We start from the raw sequence: 17,405 nt of genomic DNA on the forward strand, positions 1-17,405 counted from the left end.
TGCCGTGCCCGGGATGTGCCGGTGTCCGGGATGTGCCGTGCCCGGGATGTGCCGGTGCCCGGGGCAGTGCCGGTGCCCGGGAGGTGCCGTGCCCGGGGCAGTGCCGTGCCCGGGATGTGCCGTGCCCGGGATGTGCCGTGCCCGGGGAGCCCGGCTCCGGGCGGGCGCGCGCCTCTCCCGGTGCGGCGCGCGGCGCGGCGCGGGCGGGGGCGGGGCGGGGCGAGGGGCGGGCGGCGCGCGCGGCGCGGGAGCGGGGCGGACGGACGGGCGGCCGCAGACGGCGGCGCGTGCGGGGAGGGAGCGGGCGCGGGGCCGCCTTTCCGGCCGCGGCGAGGAGCGCGGGGCTCGCAGCAAGGTGACGGGCTGGGCAGCCTTCCCTTCCCCTTCCCCCCGCCGCGGGCGGCTGTCCCGTCCCCCGCCGGCAGCCCCCGGCCGCGGGTCGGCTCCGCTGTGGGTAACCCCCCTGCCCGTGTTTCCTCTCGCCCAGATGCTCACGGCAGCGGCAGCCTTGGTGTGCGTGTGTGCGGCAGCCTGGTGCAGCCCGGCGGCGGCGGCGGCGGCCGGGGGCAGACCGGACAGCGGCAATTTTCTGGACGATAAACAATGGCTCACGACCATCTCCCAGTACGACAAGGAGGTCGGGCAGTGGAACAAATTCCGAGACGTAAGTTCAGCCCTTCCACCCTGCCGGCCGGCAGCCGCGCCCAGCCCGCTCCCGCTGGTTCCGTTCCCGCAGAGTGTAGGGCATCCCTTGTGGAGCGGGGGCTGGGGTACAGCCTCAACTTAACACCCTTCTCCCCTAATTTGAATTTTTAATTAATTGCCTGCGGCGCCTCGGCGAGGAGGCTGGAGGTCCCGCCGGGCGGTTGGCGGTGCGCTCCGCCGCGGAGCGGCCAGGACCGCCCGGCGCGCCCCGGGCCGTGCGGGGCGTCCGCCGCACCTTGGGGGCCCCCGGGCCGGGCCGTGGGAGCCCTGCTCGCCCTGCCGGGCGGTGCAGGGGAGAGCCGCGCTCGTCCTCCCTCTTCCCGTTTCCCGCCCCGCTGCGGGAAGGGATGCGGCGGGGGCGCGGGGCCGGGACAGGGCTCGCTCCGCCGGTGCCGGCCGGCACAGAGCCCCCGCCTCCCCGGGCACCTGGCAGCGGCGCCGGCCGGCACCGCCGCGTCTCGCCGTGCGCTGTCATTAGTGCCGGCGGGGGAGAAGGGCAGCGCTCACGGCCGGGGGCTGCGGTGTCGGTGCGGCGCTTGGGCGCAGCGGTGCGCGGTGTCGGGGCGCCGTGCCTGGAGCCCGGCAGCAGCAGCCCCAGCCTGACCCGAATCTCATCAGTTACGAAACCTGCGCTCTAAGGTGGCTCTGTCCTCAGCGCGCTTCGCCTGTCCGCCTAGTTCGAGCTGTGTTTGCTGCAAGCTGAGTGAAACGCAACCTATTTCCAAAAGTCGTTCACATTTCTTTAAGTAGAAAAGATTTTATTTGATCATCCAGTATCCTGCGTCCCTTGGCATCACTTTTAAAAATCTGAATTCCAACTATGCAAAGTAATTTTTTGTTTTCTTTACTGTTTAACCTGCTGGATTTCTTTGATTTGGTGAAAAGCATTGATTTGGTTTGCAACTTCAGAGGCAACAGGTTTTTTCTTGTTCTACAGCCTGCTGGTGACTGCGGTTTGCTGTAGCAAACCAAAGTCAGTGTCTCCAAGAAGTCTCTTATTTTCCTGAGACCTGGATGGAGTATCTTGTGATGCATGTATTTTCTAGCTTTATATCTGTGGGATACAAACTTCGTTATTTATCTTGAGCAACTGGAAAAGAGCTACTAGAGTTGTGGGAGAACTTATTTTCACAATAGTTTTTATTAAACAGCATAATTCTGGTGTTTGGGAGCACTTCCAATCAGTCAGATATTTTTGTTTGCCTTGAATATCTTAACAAAAAAGAGCTTAGGTTCATGTGAAAAATACCAGTTCAGTATGCTGTGCATTGGAACCTGTGATTTTGGGGGAAAAAAAAAAGTGAAAATCTAGTGCTATAGAAATGTTTGAGGATTAAAGGCTGCTGCTAGAAAACTCCAAAATACATGCATCAGTTATGTTTTGTAATTGGGCAAAGTCATTTATGTAAGAACTAACCTGCAAGGCTGAGGAAGCTAAGTGCTCTCTAATGCCTGTCTCCTGGGTGCCCACTGACGTGTACTGTAATATTGGATATTAGCCAGATAATTTATTCTGTGACAAGTAGGTGTCCCCAAGGGTTTTAAGAGTGACTGCTTTGAGGAATACTGCATACTGATTCTTCTGAGGCAATTTGCAAATATGCTGGCTTATTTTTACACTGTGTAAGTTTTATGAGGCTGCTGCTTCAGTGAAGAGTATGTTTTTATTTCTTGTGCAGCATGCTTGTGTCCTATTGATTGGTACCCAGTCTAGAATATTTATTTAATATTACAAGGCTCTCCCTATAAAGCATGGGTATTTTTCAGTAATTCATAACATACAACTGTAAACCACTCCCCACAATTGTGTTAATCTACCTGTACAAGAATGCATTAAAAAAAAATCTTGTAAGAACAATTATCAATTATCATACTTAAATATAACATGGTGGAAAGGTTTTACCATCCAGCATTTTATATAATTAGTAAATTTACTTGTGTAAATTTGCGACTGTAATTTGTTGGTTTTGAAATTGTGATTTGTAATATGATTGGTGATTCAGAAGTGGCCTCCTGTTAAGGAACAGGACAGCAGCATTTGAAACGTGGGGGTAACTGTCTTGCAGAGTTAAAATCAAGGTATGCAAGGCCTGTGTTTGTAATTTAATTCTCTGGTCAGAGTAGGATATTTTTTGCAGGCTTTCAATACTCTACAGATGTTAGGGTGAGATGGAATTCTGGTGTGAAAAGAAGTATTTAAAGGCTTAACTTAAGTCTTAACTGACAGGACTGATTAATGTGAAAGATAATGACCCTGACTTCTGGCTCATTGGCTCAGTTGCTTAAGAGTCTTAGATCACAGTGAGAAAGAACACAGTCAGTGTGAAAGGGAACCCTTACAGAGCCTGATAAACCAGGATATGATATTTTATTTATAAAAAGTCAAGCCAACCCACAAACCTAGCTCTCTTAACATACTCTAAAATGTCAGTTTTGTCACTAAGTGTTATTAATATGAGATTACTAGCTAAGATCTTTTCAGTACTTTCTACAGGCAGAACTGTAACTGACTCTTCATTTCTTTTGAAAGGTCTTGATCATTCTGACAAATCTATTGAAAATAATGCAGTAGATCTAGGCAAGAACTATGCCTTAACATGTTACAATGGGAAACTAGACATGTGTTAGAGGCTACCTAGCTTCCCACTTCTTTTTCTTGTGCAAAAATTGAGAATGGTCTTGTTTTTAAATAGGAGACTTTCCCTCTTAAAGCTAGGGAGATGGGACGTGTCAAATATCACCTCCCTTAAGTTGTATGTGCAAGTCAAACCATTTTGGGTTCTATACAAGGATAAGTTTATTTTTTGCCTGAAGTGTGGGGAAGGAAGAGTTTTCAATCCTGTCTTAGTGCTGCTGCAGTCCAGTTGCTGAGTAGCTGCAACTATTCATGCCTGTCACTAAAATAAGTCTCAGGGCTGATGTGTTTATTAAGGTTTTCCAAGTTGCCTGGTTAGGCTGCTTCAGTGGTGTCAGGATGCTGGGAGGTTCTAGCCCATGGAAATGTATCCTCTGTTTATTTCAGACTTACAGATGCTGTTAGGGGTATCTTCTTTATTCATTGATAATGCTTTATGGTAATGGTTTTACCTATGGTAAAAGCACTAGACATTTCATAAATATATATACACATATACTGCAGTTTGTCTAAAGTAAAGGTTATTCCTTTTGAAAAACGTGATTGAGAAATTGCATTGCATTTATACTCTCCTACTTTGAACTTCCTAAATCTTATCTAGCAAACCTTCATTACTCATAATGCTGTAAATCTGTGGAGGAAAACAGAGTATTGGAAAATAGCAATTATTTTTCTCTTTCTGTTTACTTTTCAAATAGTGGTGGTGTTTTTAATCCTAGAGCAAAACACAGTGGCTTTGTAATTAAAAATAATTTTGTCTGTTCATATCTTTACAGTCAGTTGGACAGAATTGCATACAACTGTATTTGTTTGTTGTATCACTGTCTAAAAATCTTTAAGGCTTTCTTTTCAGAAATTTTAATTTTAATTTCTTTAAAATACAATGAAGCAACATTCTATAGAATAACTCATTTTAGAAATGGATATTTGTAAAGTGTCTTGTGCATTTGTGTTCATTAAAAACACTGTATTTTATATGGTAAATTTAACTTGCTGTTGGAATAGAGATGTTGTGTTCTAACTTGTATGTGATATATACTTTTTCTTTTCAGAGGTCATAATTTAAGTGATTGCTGTATTTTCAAATTTAAGTTGATAAATGAACTCCACAACTCAACTGTGTCATAGTATTGCTATGAAATAATAGGGTTTGTTGATCGTTACAACCAGCTGCGTCATGCTACAGGGTTAACTATCATCCCACCATGTTAATTACAGTTATCAAGGGTGAAGAAGGTAGAAGAAAATTGAATAGACCTAAAACCAATCAGCTAAGAAGAGGAAGTTTGCACTGGTAGTACTTTTTACTCTGCTTTGCTGTGAGGTGTTCTCACATTGACCATCAAATGCATTGCCTTCTACATGTGGCAACTTTGGGCAGCTTGTGTTGGCTTCCCAGAGGAGTCTTTTGGAAGTATTTAAAGAGTTTGTTTTTTCAGCATTAGTGAAAACTAGACCTCTGTGTTTGGAAAGCAGATAAATTGAATATTAGGTCTCCATAGCAATTCAGTAATAGCCAACATTAATTATCCCCTTGTCTGTTTTGGAGGTTTAAGGCTTCTCAAAAACAAACACTGCCACTCAGTTAAGCTCCATTCCAGCTCTATGCAGTACTGTTGTGAGCAGAACATCTCTGTATGGATCACAACTACATCTTTGTACAATTGAGTAAGCCAAAGGCTCTTTTAAAAGGGATTCATCACGAGTTCTTTGTACTTCATTGTGGGATTACCATGTAAATATTTGGAAGGTTTTAATGCTTCCAGAGTGGAGTACTAGTAACTTTAGTTTAGGAGGAGGAGGAGGAGGACTTCTGTTCAACAAGGTTTTTTTAATGGACAAGAAGCCCTCATAGTTTATTGAGGATCCTAAATGTACTTTAGAGGAAGTCAGTATTTAGGATTGGACAGTGCAGCACTCATGGTTTTTTCTCTAACTCATGTTAACTCATTAGTTGCGAAAAAAGGTTTGGTGGTCTTATTTCTTCAGTACTTTTCATGGTTCAGGGCAAAAAACCATATTATTGGGTACAGCAGCTTTTTTTACAACATACATATGTCATGATCATGACATCAGGAGAAAGTGGAGTTGAAAACATGAAAGATGAGCTGCTTCTTCTTTATGTTGCTTTAAGCCTAAGTTAAACCAAGGTCTTGTAATAATGTAAAGCTACTTTTGCAAATAGGGCTTTGAATCTTTTCCACGTGCCAGCCTGTTAGCTGAAGCTGGCACTTCTACAGTAGTGTCAGTCACTTTTTTCCATGACTTACTTTGTATGATCTGAGTTTTATTAATGTGGTGAAGGAGAAAAAATTTTGAAGCCTAGGAGGTCTGACAGCATAAGTATTTTGTACCTTCACCTGTAATTACTGCCTTTGAAATGAAGTTAGTAAGGACTTGACTGCTCTTTTTTAAACTGTAAAATATGGGAAAGTATTAAGAATTTGTATTAATTTTAATTAATGAAGGAAATTTAAAGAGCTATTGAATTGTTCATAACTTCTAGATTGAATGTAACAAATTATAATAGGAAAGAGTAATGAAAATCTTAATTTTTCCTTTCTTCTGTGTTATAGACATAGGCATCTAATTTTTACGTGCTTGTAATTAATTCTTGAGTATGGATTCCTGTTTTCTTTTACAGGATTACTTTTCCTATGGTCTGCCTTTGCTGCCTGTTTCTAGTGCCAAATACTTTTTTTGTCTGAAAGGCAGAGTCTACTAATCTCAAACTATTGTTAACACTGAACACTTAAATGTCTCTTGGAAGGCATTAACTTGGAAGCTCTTTATATAGCTGACGTTTAGAAGTTAAGTAAATGGTAATGTGCTTTTCCTTAGATTGCCCTCATAATCTAAAGTAAAGCTGATAACATTGTTTCATCTTATCTTTATCTCCTTTCTCTGAAGAATAATCTTTATTTTATATGCTGTAGGTTATTTAGTGGCTATGGATATCCAGTCTTCTCTTGTCTTTCCATTAAATCTTATTGGGATTGACTTTAGCCATCTGTGCTTATTATAGTGTAGTACATATAGCTTTGTAATACACAAATAGATGGTAACAGTAACAGAAACTGCATAGGCTATCTTGGTTTTACAATCAGAAGAGAAAGATGCCTGAGAGATTTTGTAAGGAGTGACAGAATGTAGGAAACAGTGGATTGAGCAGAATTGGAATATTTTTAGACTGATGCCATTAATATTTTTTCCTATCTCCTCTGTTTCTATTAATTCGTGGTAATTGAAACATTTGATGTAACTCTCTGCAGAAAAGAGAAATCATAGCTTGGGTTATTCCTTTTGCAAGTGTTGGCCAGTTTCTGAGTGTGACTCCTTTGAGTTGAAGCAGTTGTGTGTTGTTTCTGTGTCATGTCCATGTTGTTGTGACTCCTGCTGTGGCCACCTTGTCCCTGCACGCCCTCCCTTCCCTGCAAGATATGCTGAAAGAATAAAGAAAATCTTTTAGCAGCTGGTATGTTTTTTTGGAACCTAACTTTAGAGCAACTCCTATATATTAAAGCATAAGGAAGCTTTTATTCTAACTGCAGTATTTCTATCACTTTTTTATCAGTATTGGGAAAGTACTTTAGTAAAATAGCTGTAATGTTGTTTTGTGTTAATGTTTCCAATGTTGACCTTTGAAAAATTTTTGATACTGATTTTGGAATGGTGTTTCTCCTACTGCTTGTTGTTTTTCTATTATCCTGTTTGTCTTAACTAGACATATTTTAATGTCTTAGTAACTACTGAGAGTTTCTTTTTCTGCATCTCAAAGTCCCACTATGCCTAATGCTAAAAATCTTGCCTGTTTGCTTTAGAAACAAATACTATGTAGGCAATGCTAGTAAATGCTAACATAGGGGATTGCATTAAAAGTGTTTGTAATTTTCATATTTCTTGAAATTTTATTTCTGAAAGAGAAAAGTTAGTGGCTTGTTATATCAGTGATCAGAGTTTCACTGGGCATTCTTACCTGATTTGAGCAATCTTTAGTTGTTTTTTAGTTTTTTGTTATTTTTTTAATGGTTTTTCACTTCTACTTTCCCATTTGACAATGATAGATGATAGTAGGAAAAATTATGTAGGAATTAATGATGTACCTAAAAAAGGTGATACAGTTTAAGGTAATAACCTTGGACAGGACACAAGGAGAGGTAGAATGAAATTATAATCCATGACAAAGCTTTTCACATTACGATGAAGATGTGATATCACTCCTCTGTTACTCTTTGGAAGTGGCTGCTTTAACAGAACACAATGAGAGAATGGGTTTAAAAGATTGAAATAATTCAAACTTTTTGATATTTTATCACTTCCAGAAAATATTATCTTAATATATTGTTATTGAAGACCATCCAGTGCTTATATTTTGCTGTAGAAAATTGTTATGAACTAATTTTTTATTTTCTCATGTGATACATAATCATTGACTCAGAAGAGACCGTCAGTTTACAGCTTGTTCTGTATCTTTCTAAAAAATGTCTGCAAGTCATCAAACAATTTTATGTAGTGCACTTCACTGGGGCCTATATGCAACTGAAAACAAACTCCTTTAACATTTCTGATCTTGCTCTTGATGATGAAATTCATTCCAGTTGTTAAATCTTTGTAGCATAGCAGTGAGAAGTACAGAAGTTACTCCTTGTTATATGCTACTGCCTGTGAAAAATGATCTGTGTTCTACCAGCTATTCATTAAAGCAGCAAGAAGTTATTAATATGAAGAGTGTGGGGATCTATATTTAATGATGCATATATGTTTTGAGGATTTGGCAGGGCTTGTGTTGTTGACTGGAACATCCCTTCACGAGAGAACCCAAGCAGCGATTCTTAGAAGTGAAAACAATAGATTGGTAGGTAAAAGAGCAGTGACAAGACTATGTTGTAGAAAGTGGCCTTCCAGCCTTTTGCAACAGAGTAAATTAACAACTTTAGTCAGATTTATAAAATCCATGTCAAGCTCTGAGAACTATTTGTATTCAAGTTTAGGGCCAGAGTAGACTGTTGGATTTGACAATGTACTTGCCTGTGTATAGTGGCTTATTTACTTATAGCCTCACAGATTATATTACACCCAAAAATTCTACTTTGGCAAAAGCATTTCAGGTTTCAGCAATGTTTGTGTGCTACTGGGCACAGATTAAGATTTGCTCTCTAAGGCCTGCACTATGAGGGAATTAATTAGCTGCAATATTCCCAGATGATCTAGGCAACAGATTATTTATGCTGTTTTGCAGAAGAATAAGGAAAAATACAATTTAAATTCATATTGGTCTGATCTAGAAGTGTTTTCTTTTTGGCCCAAAGACTAAATGGCTGGAATGAGTGCTTGACTTTTCTTATGCTAATTTGCTGTTTAAAAGGATTTCTGTTCTACCATCTTCATAGAGTTTTCTTGGGTGTGTTGTCAATAAAAGCCAGTTGCTTTTATGTGAAAAATCACAGTTGATGTTGGAATGCAAGCTACTTCAAATATTAAGGAAGGTAGAGAAATGGCTTCAGAATTTTCATTAAGATAGTCACCAGGATACATACTTTAATCTGGTGTTCAAGTCTTTAAGCATATTCAGAAACAGGTAGGCAACCTTTTTTCCAACATCCAGGAACAGAAGACATGAATGTGAAGAGCTCTTTAGAAATCCAGCAAAGGGCTGTCAGATTGCTCACTGTATTGAAAATAGTGCACAATATTTTATATGTGAACTAGATTAAAGCACAGTAAGTGCATAACTATTTTACTAAATCTTACTCAATCTAGCATTTCTCACCTAAACTGTTAAACTGTTAATTTTTTCCTATGTGTGCTTATTTCTACAGGTGTATATATTTATATACCTTAGTAGGCAGTTACACGGTCCTGTTTTGCTGAACTCTGGTACTTGGGGTATGAGTGGACAGAATTTCTTTACGCTATTAAGAAAAAGACTAAATTATGTTAGAAAAAGAGGCAGTTGGTTCTACCTGTGATATCCACTGAAATTCATGGGTTCCTCAAAAGAAAATATCCTCTCAAAGCATGCAGGAATATATACCCAAAACTGCCTTGTAGTTACTGTAAATAACGTCTTAGCCAATTTAAGTTTAACATGATGATGAATCATGAGATTTATCTCTGAGATTTGTGGATGTAGTCTCATAAAGATGGAGAGGGAGGGATATGCAGAAGTAGAATTAACTATGTATATGTAGATTTGTACTGAGGGAATAAGATAGATGAATAGAACCTCAGAACATTTCAATGTTGTTCACTATTACTGAATGTGGATTTATAAACTGGGTTCTAGACAGTGGTAGAATTGTGGTGTGGACAAAGGCTACCATACTCTTCTGTCTTGCATGCTTTTTACATATGGTGAATGTTTAAAATTCTTCTCTTTCCTTTTTTTCATTCCTGTGTAAAAATTATAGTTTCTTAGGGCAAATGAAACTATCATTTTTTCCTCTAAGTTTTCTAGATTTGGATTATAGCAGTCTGTAAATAGAATTCTGACATTTTTGGGAAACATAAATCATTGGAAGACAATGGCATTTTTTCCTCCAGAAGGTTCTAAAGTTCTAATATTATAGAGTTAATATTATAGAGTATTTGATGTCCAGCGATGGAAAAGTTGAGCTGCTGTGTGGGGTGTTTTTTTTTTTTAAAAAGAAGTGAATGAGGCGGTGCGTGTGTGAGGGTGCACATGTGCTTATGCTAACTGGTACCTCAGATCAATAAAAATGTGAAGTGATTTTATTCTGTCTGTCCCTCATTCTGAGGAGCAAAATACCTCAAAGAATATTTGAAGTAATTTATAGGTGCAACCTCACCATGTCTGCCATTTTATCTTACCATTTGACATCCCATTGATTGCAGATAATTTGGATATAAACTGAAGGTGACATGGGTTTAATAATGTTTGCGGTATGCAGAATGAAATAATTCTGAATTCATATCTCAGATTTTGAGGCAGCTATATACAATAGTTTCAGCTCACTGACTGGAAGAACTAGGTCTTTTTTTACATTCCCATAAATATCACATAAGAAAAAGGGAAGTATTGCTACAAACATATAGAGATTATCAATAAAATGTTTGAACTCCAGCTTCTCCAAGAAAGGTGGGGGAAGTTATAAAAATAATACTTAAAGAAAATGTGAGAAATTATTCTGTGAAGCAAAGCTGATGTTGATTCTAGCAGTGCTTGTCTAATTGTAAAATGTGATAGCATCTTACATAGTCAAGGTTTTAAAAAGATCCTTCTTGTCAAACAGTTACTCTTTCAGCTGGAAATTAAGGGGATCTTGAATTTTTTGCTATTGTAACTTTCCAGCCCAGTTTGAATATAGCTGGACTGTTCAAGAGCGTGAACGTTAGGAGATAGTTTTCCCTAAAATATTATAAATTGCTGTCAGACATTATTAATAATAAAAAGTTCATCTGGTTAGTAATATCTGTTTATTTACTGCTGCTTCTTCTACAGATATCTATGCTTTTTATTCTAATGCAGATAAAGGTTAGCAATTTGTGCATGCTTAATTACCACATACACAGATCCAACTCTTGTTTATTTATTGCAGAAGGATTTTTTTTTAATTACCAAAAAAATTACTAGTTGAAGATAAAATTTCTATAGCTGTAACATTTTTCACAGTATTTATACAACTGAGTTATGTCAATGTGCATCATTCATTTAAACTACAATAAAACAAATTTAATCTTGAAAATGAAGTAGATGTATTTTCAGATTTGACAAATTAATTTTTCAATTGTCTTAACTTAGGTAGCTGTAGCCAAACAGCTTGCTCATTAGACCAAAAAACCTGCCAAGAGTAATCAAGCATAGGGATGAAACAAAAGATGTTGTGATGTTTTATTTTATGTCTCGTGTAGATCAAGAGAAGTGTTTGATTGAAGGAAAATGAAAGAAAAGAAATAAAATAATATTAATAATGCTGAATTAATTGTAATTTCAAAGGGATGTGTAGTCAGCCAACCTTATAATACATGAATTGTTAAAGGAAGTTGTTCAAATAGTATATTTGTAAGAAGTTTCTCAGGAAGTGAAACATTTCACCTTGAAGATTTTCTCTTCTCTTTTCTTCATTTTATCAAATCTTCACTGGGTTTCTCTGGGGTGATGTTGCATTAGACTGGATCTGAACCTGGTTTGCAGGGAGTCTTGTTTAATTGAGGTCACTGAGGATATGTTCACTGACGTTTGCGAGAGGTGGAACTTTGCCAGTCTGCTTATTTGAAATAATTATCTGACATTTAAGTCTACAAAACAGACTTCTGGATGTATTTTGCATATTTGAAAAATTGAAAGAAAGCAAGCTAAGTCATCCATCCAATAAGTCTTTTTCATTAGAAAAACCCCTCTAGTGGTATAAAGTAGTGTAAATACCAAGATTGTGTGGTTTTTTTATTTTTCTTTTTGCTTTAATAGATATAAGAGAATTACAAGTTCATTGCAACTTATGGAGTACAATGAAAACATTGTTTCTTTATTTTGTTAAGTTTCTATATTTGACTGGGGATTTTATTTTCCTTTCCAATAAATAAATTGTTATTCTGTAGTTCCTCCCCCTTGCCTCCCTTCTTCAGCCATTTGCAAGGTGTGGGTACAAAAAATCATTCAGTTTTACTGACCTGAATCAAAGTATTCCATTTTGGCTAATTCATCTTCAAGGATTTCTGTTTGTGTATTTAAAATATGTGTCTGATTCATTTGCTGCATTGCTTCATGTGTAAGTGTAGGTGCCTCTGTGCTGCCTTTACATGCCCAGCTCCTGCAGTGAATTGCAGATTGTGTGATCCCTCTGCTTTCCCCTTCTGCTGAATCACGTGTTGCACTCTGCAAAACTGTACAGAAAGTCAAGTAAATTGGAGGGTGACAGTTATGAAGCAGAAATAAATAAAGTCAGACAAGCATTAAAAAATCTGCACAGTGTATAGCAAGACAGTATTTCTGAAGCAAGATTTCCATCCTGTGTCAGAAAGGCCATTTATATAGATAATAATACTGTTAAAAACAAAAGCTGAGTAACCTATTTTGTCAGAGGTATTAAAGCATCCGTTGCATGGCTTAATTCTGTGGAAAATCACAGGGTTGCTGGCAAAACGAAGTACTGGGATGGATTTACACAGGAGCTGCTTCTTTCATCTGGTACTAGAGTAGATTGATCATCTGGCATTGTTAATTCTTAGATGTCCCAAGTAAAGTATAAATCTGTAGGCAGAACAAGTCAAAACCAGGTTTAGGTGAGATATACAATTGTGTAATTATAACTACATTTTTGGAAGTCTGTATTTAATCTCTGTTCATATTATGGTATATCCTACTTATTTCGCTCATCTTAAGTAAAGTTCTGTTATACCTGTCTCAGATCTATTTTCCTAAGAAGTTACTCAGTCATTTGATGCTTCTAACATTTTTATTTTTTCCTCATTTATTCAGAAATCTACTAAACTATTTGTTATTTCCCTCCTTGACTCAGCAACACAATGGGTTGTTCACGTGTAAATATTTTCACTAAAATAAAAATATATTGTCACTTTCCTTTTATAACATTGACCAGAAAATTAGAAATGAGAGTAGGATGAAAAGAAAGTCAAAATTGTTGCTTTTATATCAGCTGTAGGGATTTGCAGCAATTATTTTATCCATGCAGAGATTTTTTTGACACTGGTCACAGTGGTCTATGTCCCTTTCTATAGAACCTTTACACCAGGTTTAAGTCTCTGTTCAATCTCATAAGCATCTCAAGTGTTAGTATTGCTTGGAGTCTCCAGGCAAAAACCAGTGATTTTATGCCTTTTCTACACCAGTTTATATATTTGGTATGACAGAACTGGAAAAATAGGTGAAGGAAGAATTTCTCCCTTTTTCAACCTGGATCTAAATCATGGTCATTCCTGTTTTAAACAGTTAAATGCATGAGACTATAAACTCTGAAACTGAAGGACAACAGCCATCCTTGGGGCTGGACTTAGTGAGAATGTAAACTCCCCATCCTCCCTGAACCTAGATTATTGGAAAGCTGGGCAGTACAGTTGCACTGTATCAGAAATAGAACATCTTATCTAAAAAACTTGAGTATCAATTCAGAATTTCAGATCTTATCACTGAGGTCATGAATTTGGAAGAATTTTTCTCTCATTCTATTTTTTTTCCTTTCTGACAAGTAGACTATAAGTTTGGAAGTCTTCCTGCTTTCCTCCTGCAACTTCAGGTTTCTTAAAGAAGGATGTGAGTGAATGGTGTGCTTGCTGAAGTTAAGTATCTATAACAAGAATCTGTTTTATTTGTGAGTGCATTATATGAAATTTGACTGTGACTCTTAGATAATGCCTTCTTGCTTTTCAAAATACAGGTGTTTTCATATTTTTGTGATTTGGTGGGGGGTTTTTTGGTTTTATTATTCATTTATAAGGAATTATGTACCTAAGTTTTATTATTAACCAGGGCAGTTTGGCACAGAAAATGTCCTGTAAAAATTATAGATTGTTCACTGGGACAAAGGTTTAAGAAGTAATCAAGTTAGAGGGGATTAAAAAGAGGTTAAGGGCTTTATTCCAATAGTGTAAAAGTAGTTAAGGACTGGATCCTTTTTTTTAGCTGTGTATTGCTGTTCTGAGTGATTTTTGGCCTGAGTTGTTAGGAACAGGTATTTGTAATGACTGGCTGCCAAATAGATTTGTAGGAAAGGAAAGAATCCTGAAATCTTCAAACACTATGTATTAGCTTTCTGAGAAAAGTTTGTGTTAAAAAAGAACACAAATATGACATAATTATTCCATGTTGTCCTTTGATTTACTGTTTCTCACCTAGTTCTTTGTCATTGCTCAATTTGTGTTGTTTTCTTTCTATTTACTTTCTTGCACATAACAATTAAGTCAGAATTCTTGGGAGAAAGCTTAAGAGTAATTTAGAGGGCTTTTAAAGAAAAATGGCTGGTTTATGATCACATGAGTATTGTTTCATGATTTCTTCTGAGAACGGAATTGCACAATTGGTGAGCAAATATTCAGCCAAAGGCATTTAAGTACCCAGAGTTCTTACCCTGTGGATGTCTAGTTACCCTCTATAGGCAGTCTACTATTTGTGTTTGTTTGGAGAAGTGGAATTTATGTGATTCTTTCACTATATCAGCTTCCAAGTTAATTTCTAGGAGTCTGTATTTTACTACACTAAAAATAGTTTGCTTATTTCCTTAAATCACTGATGAAAATAAGACTGAGTGCCAAGTCTTAATTTTCACAACAACCATTAATGTTCAGACAGGTTAAGTGAATCTTGAAATATCAGTGATGAAATGGTCAGGTATAATGATTTGTTAATACACCATTATAAAGGTCATATTATAAAGATTCAATGTTCAAGTCCAGTTCCATTGGGCAATGCTGGGAGAGGTAGGTATCAGTCTTAGAGGGGATCTGACACTGGATTTCTCAGATGAACCAAACTGACAGTGCAGCCAGGCTAGTTAATCACCACTGGGACTGATTTCTGCATACTGAATTTGAATGTCTCACATCTGGAGTGCTCTGTGTTTTGTCCAGCAAAGAGTTTAGGTCTGTGGCTAATGTAAACCTGTGAACGAGCTTTCTGTGAAATCACTTGTTGTGATTCCATTAAGTAAGTTTATTAATTTGTTTTAAGATAGTAACAATTTGGCTAGTTTCTATTTTTGCTGTTCATTCCAAAAGTATGGGATTGTTCTTTAATAGATGAAATGGTTGAATTGTTTGCTTTTAGTCATGTCTTACTGGTGGGTTTGATGTGACAATATTACTTGGACGTTTCAGAAAGTTTAGCTCTGCTACTTTGGAAAGATTAATTGTAGCACCAGTTACTTTGACAGTCTAATTCCCATTTCATACACACAAAAAAAGGAAATATGATAAACTGTCAAACTACTGTACTATGTCTGAAATGATTTGGTTCTTTTTTTAAGAAAATGTTAAAACCACTGGGTTTTTTGACCACTGAAACTTGCAACCTTCTTTTTAATTAAGTTCCTCACTACTAATGTAGTATAAGTATCCAAAGCATAGAATTTGTGAAGGGATCTGCTGTGCAGGAGCAAATAATGTTAGTGCCAGTAAATATCAGATCAGGTGTGTAAAAACATGTAGATTAATTTATAGATTGTTATTTGCAGGTATAACTAGCCTGAGAAAAGACTATCCCTTTCAATATTTTAAAATTTATTCAAGAGGAATATACATCAAGAAACCCAAAATCTTTTCAGTAGTTAATGTAGTTTATCTTATTTGGACGTGTATCAAAATTTTGTGTTAAACAGTAAAGCTAAAATTAAGATTGTGTTCAAATTTAAGATGGTACTCAGTTTCTGCAGCTGTAGCTATGTATCCCATCTTTTTAGTGTACTCTTCTGTGCCTAAAAATTTTATATTTCCTTTATATCTGGACACAATCCACTCACCCCTTCCTGTGACGTAGCTCTTTTACAATTAAACATTTCTGTAACACACAAATCAACAGTTTATTTTGAACACTTACTTACAGTACATGAATTGTAGAACTTGCCTTGTTTGTAAACTTCTTCTGCAGATGTGTTTTTGTTATAGGTCTTTCACAATAACTTGCTGAACAATAACTAATCAAGAACAGCAGAAATCAAGAGCATAACCTCAATTTTTTTTTATCCGAGGGGAGCACTTACGATATGGAATGTAACTTGAATATCATGAACTATGGGCCAGGTGTCTTTTAGCAGCCAACTCCTGTAGTTTATGTGCTGCATTCAGCTGGAGCTGCTGCTCTGAAAACACTATTCTGAAATGGATTTGTATTTTTTTTGAGTATCTTGGGAAAATTTTGTGTTGATAAGAAATGGTTTCAGGTTCTGTAGGGCTATTGATGAATTCAGCAGAAGGTGAAAGTAGCTTTAAAATTGAACATGCGTAGAAAGCACTCAGTTTCTAGATAGAAAATAGCCGTATCCAGTGGGATTTCTGTATCATTTTCTTATAAAATGTGGACTTTTTGATGTAAAATTAATTATTTTCAGCAAATCTGATGATTTTTGAAACTGTAAACAGTCAATTTGTCTTCATTAAGTTTTTTTTGTAGGAAGTGAAGTTAGAGAAATGTGTTATGGAAAGTTAGTTGCATGATCATGGACTTGTATTAATTGTATTAATTAGTTAAGGACTATCTGTGAGGAAAAAAAATCACCAGAAGTACTGTTTAAATGTGAAAGGTTCTCATGGGTTATAGGGAATTCAAGGTAGAACTCTGACCTAAGAACAAAAACGGTGTACTTTATCAGACTATTGAAAAAAACCCCTCTAAAATAACTGCTGAAAAGTAAATGTGCAGTCTATTGCTATGTGTGGGTGCTGTTAGGCACTCGCAGTTCTTAGCTTGGCTGTTGCACAATACTACAGTTTATTTGTGGGCGGTGTGTTTCTTGGTGGTTTCTGTCAGTATCTTGCTGCCCCATATCACCGATTTGGAACAAAAGTGTGATACTGCAGTGTGGTTTGACAATAGGCATTGTATTTCTTGATGGATTTTGGTGATATGTAGAGATGTGTGTGATTCTTTGCTTGTATTTTAAAAATACCCAAATGAACCCAAATGACTACGCAACCAAAGAAGCAGCGACTTGCCGCATATAATTAAGTTTTCTCGTTATTAAGTTGGCATTTGGATTTTGTTGCTTGGTGAATAGTTCTTTAGCATACCTAGTCTATTTTAAGGGACAAAATAAATATGCTCAATATTTTGTTCTGGTTTTAAGGAGCAATTTAATGTACTTTACATCTTCATGTATTTTATTGTTTGTTTTTATTGGTCTACTACGTTTTTTTCATATCTTTGTGTCTTGTGTTTACTTTCGTGTTGCTTTATTAGATAACTAATGGAACAAAAGAAGCTGAGTGCTTCTCTAGGGGAAACAGGAAAATAAAATGTTGGTATATATATACAACAAGCACTAGAAGGATATTCTCACTGATGTAAAATATTATAGCAACAGTATGGTAATTTCTTCATAGCTGGATTTTTAAAGCCAGTGTTAGGTGTTTTAGGTTTTAGATTTATTTAGGTGCA

The 17,405-nt window shown here is 37.7% G+C and overlaps 1 protein-coding gene across 1 annotated transcript in view; it reads left to right on the forward strand.

The window, feature by feature from the left end:
* Window positions 1–249: 249 nt before the first annotated feature.
* The window catches only part of SPOCK3 (SPARC (osteonectin), cwcv and kazal like domains proteoglycan 3), a 160,620-nt gene continuing 143,464 nt past the window's right edge, over window positions 250–17,405 (forward strand). The window contains exons 1-2 of the mRNA XM_021555661.2: window positions 250–355; window positions 488–664. Coding sequence (XP_021411336.1) covers window positions 488–664 — 177 coding nt within the window. The 5' untranslated portion in view covers window positions 250–355. The remainder of the gene's footprint in view (window positions 356–487; window positions 665–17,405) is intronic.

This window comes from Lonchura striata, chromosome 4 (genome assembly GCF_046129695.1).
Source record: "Lonchura striata isolate bLonStr1 chromosome 4, bLonStr1.mat, whole genome shotgun sequence".
NCBI classification, from domain to species: Eukaryota; Metazoa; Chordata; class Aves; order Passeriformes; family Estrildidae; genus Lonchura; species Lonchura striata.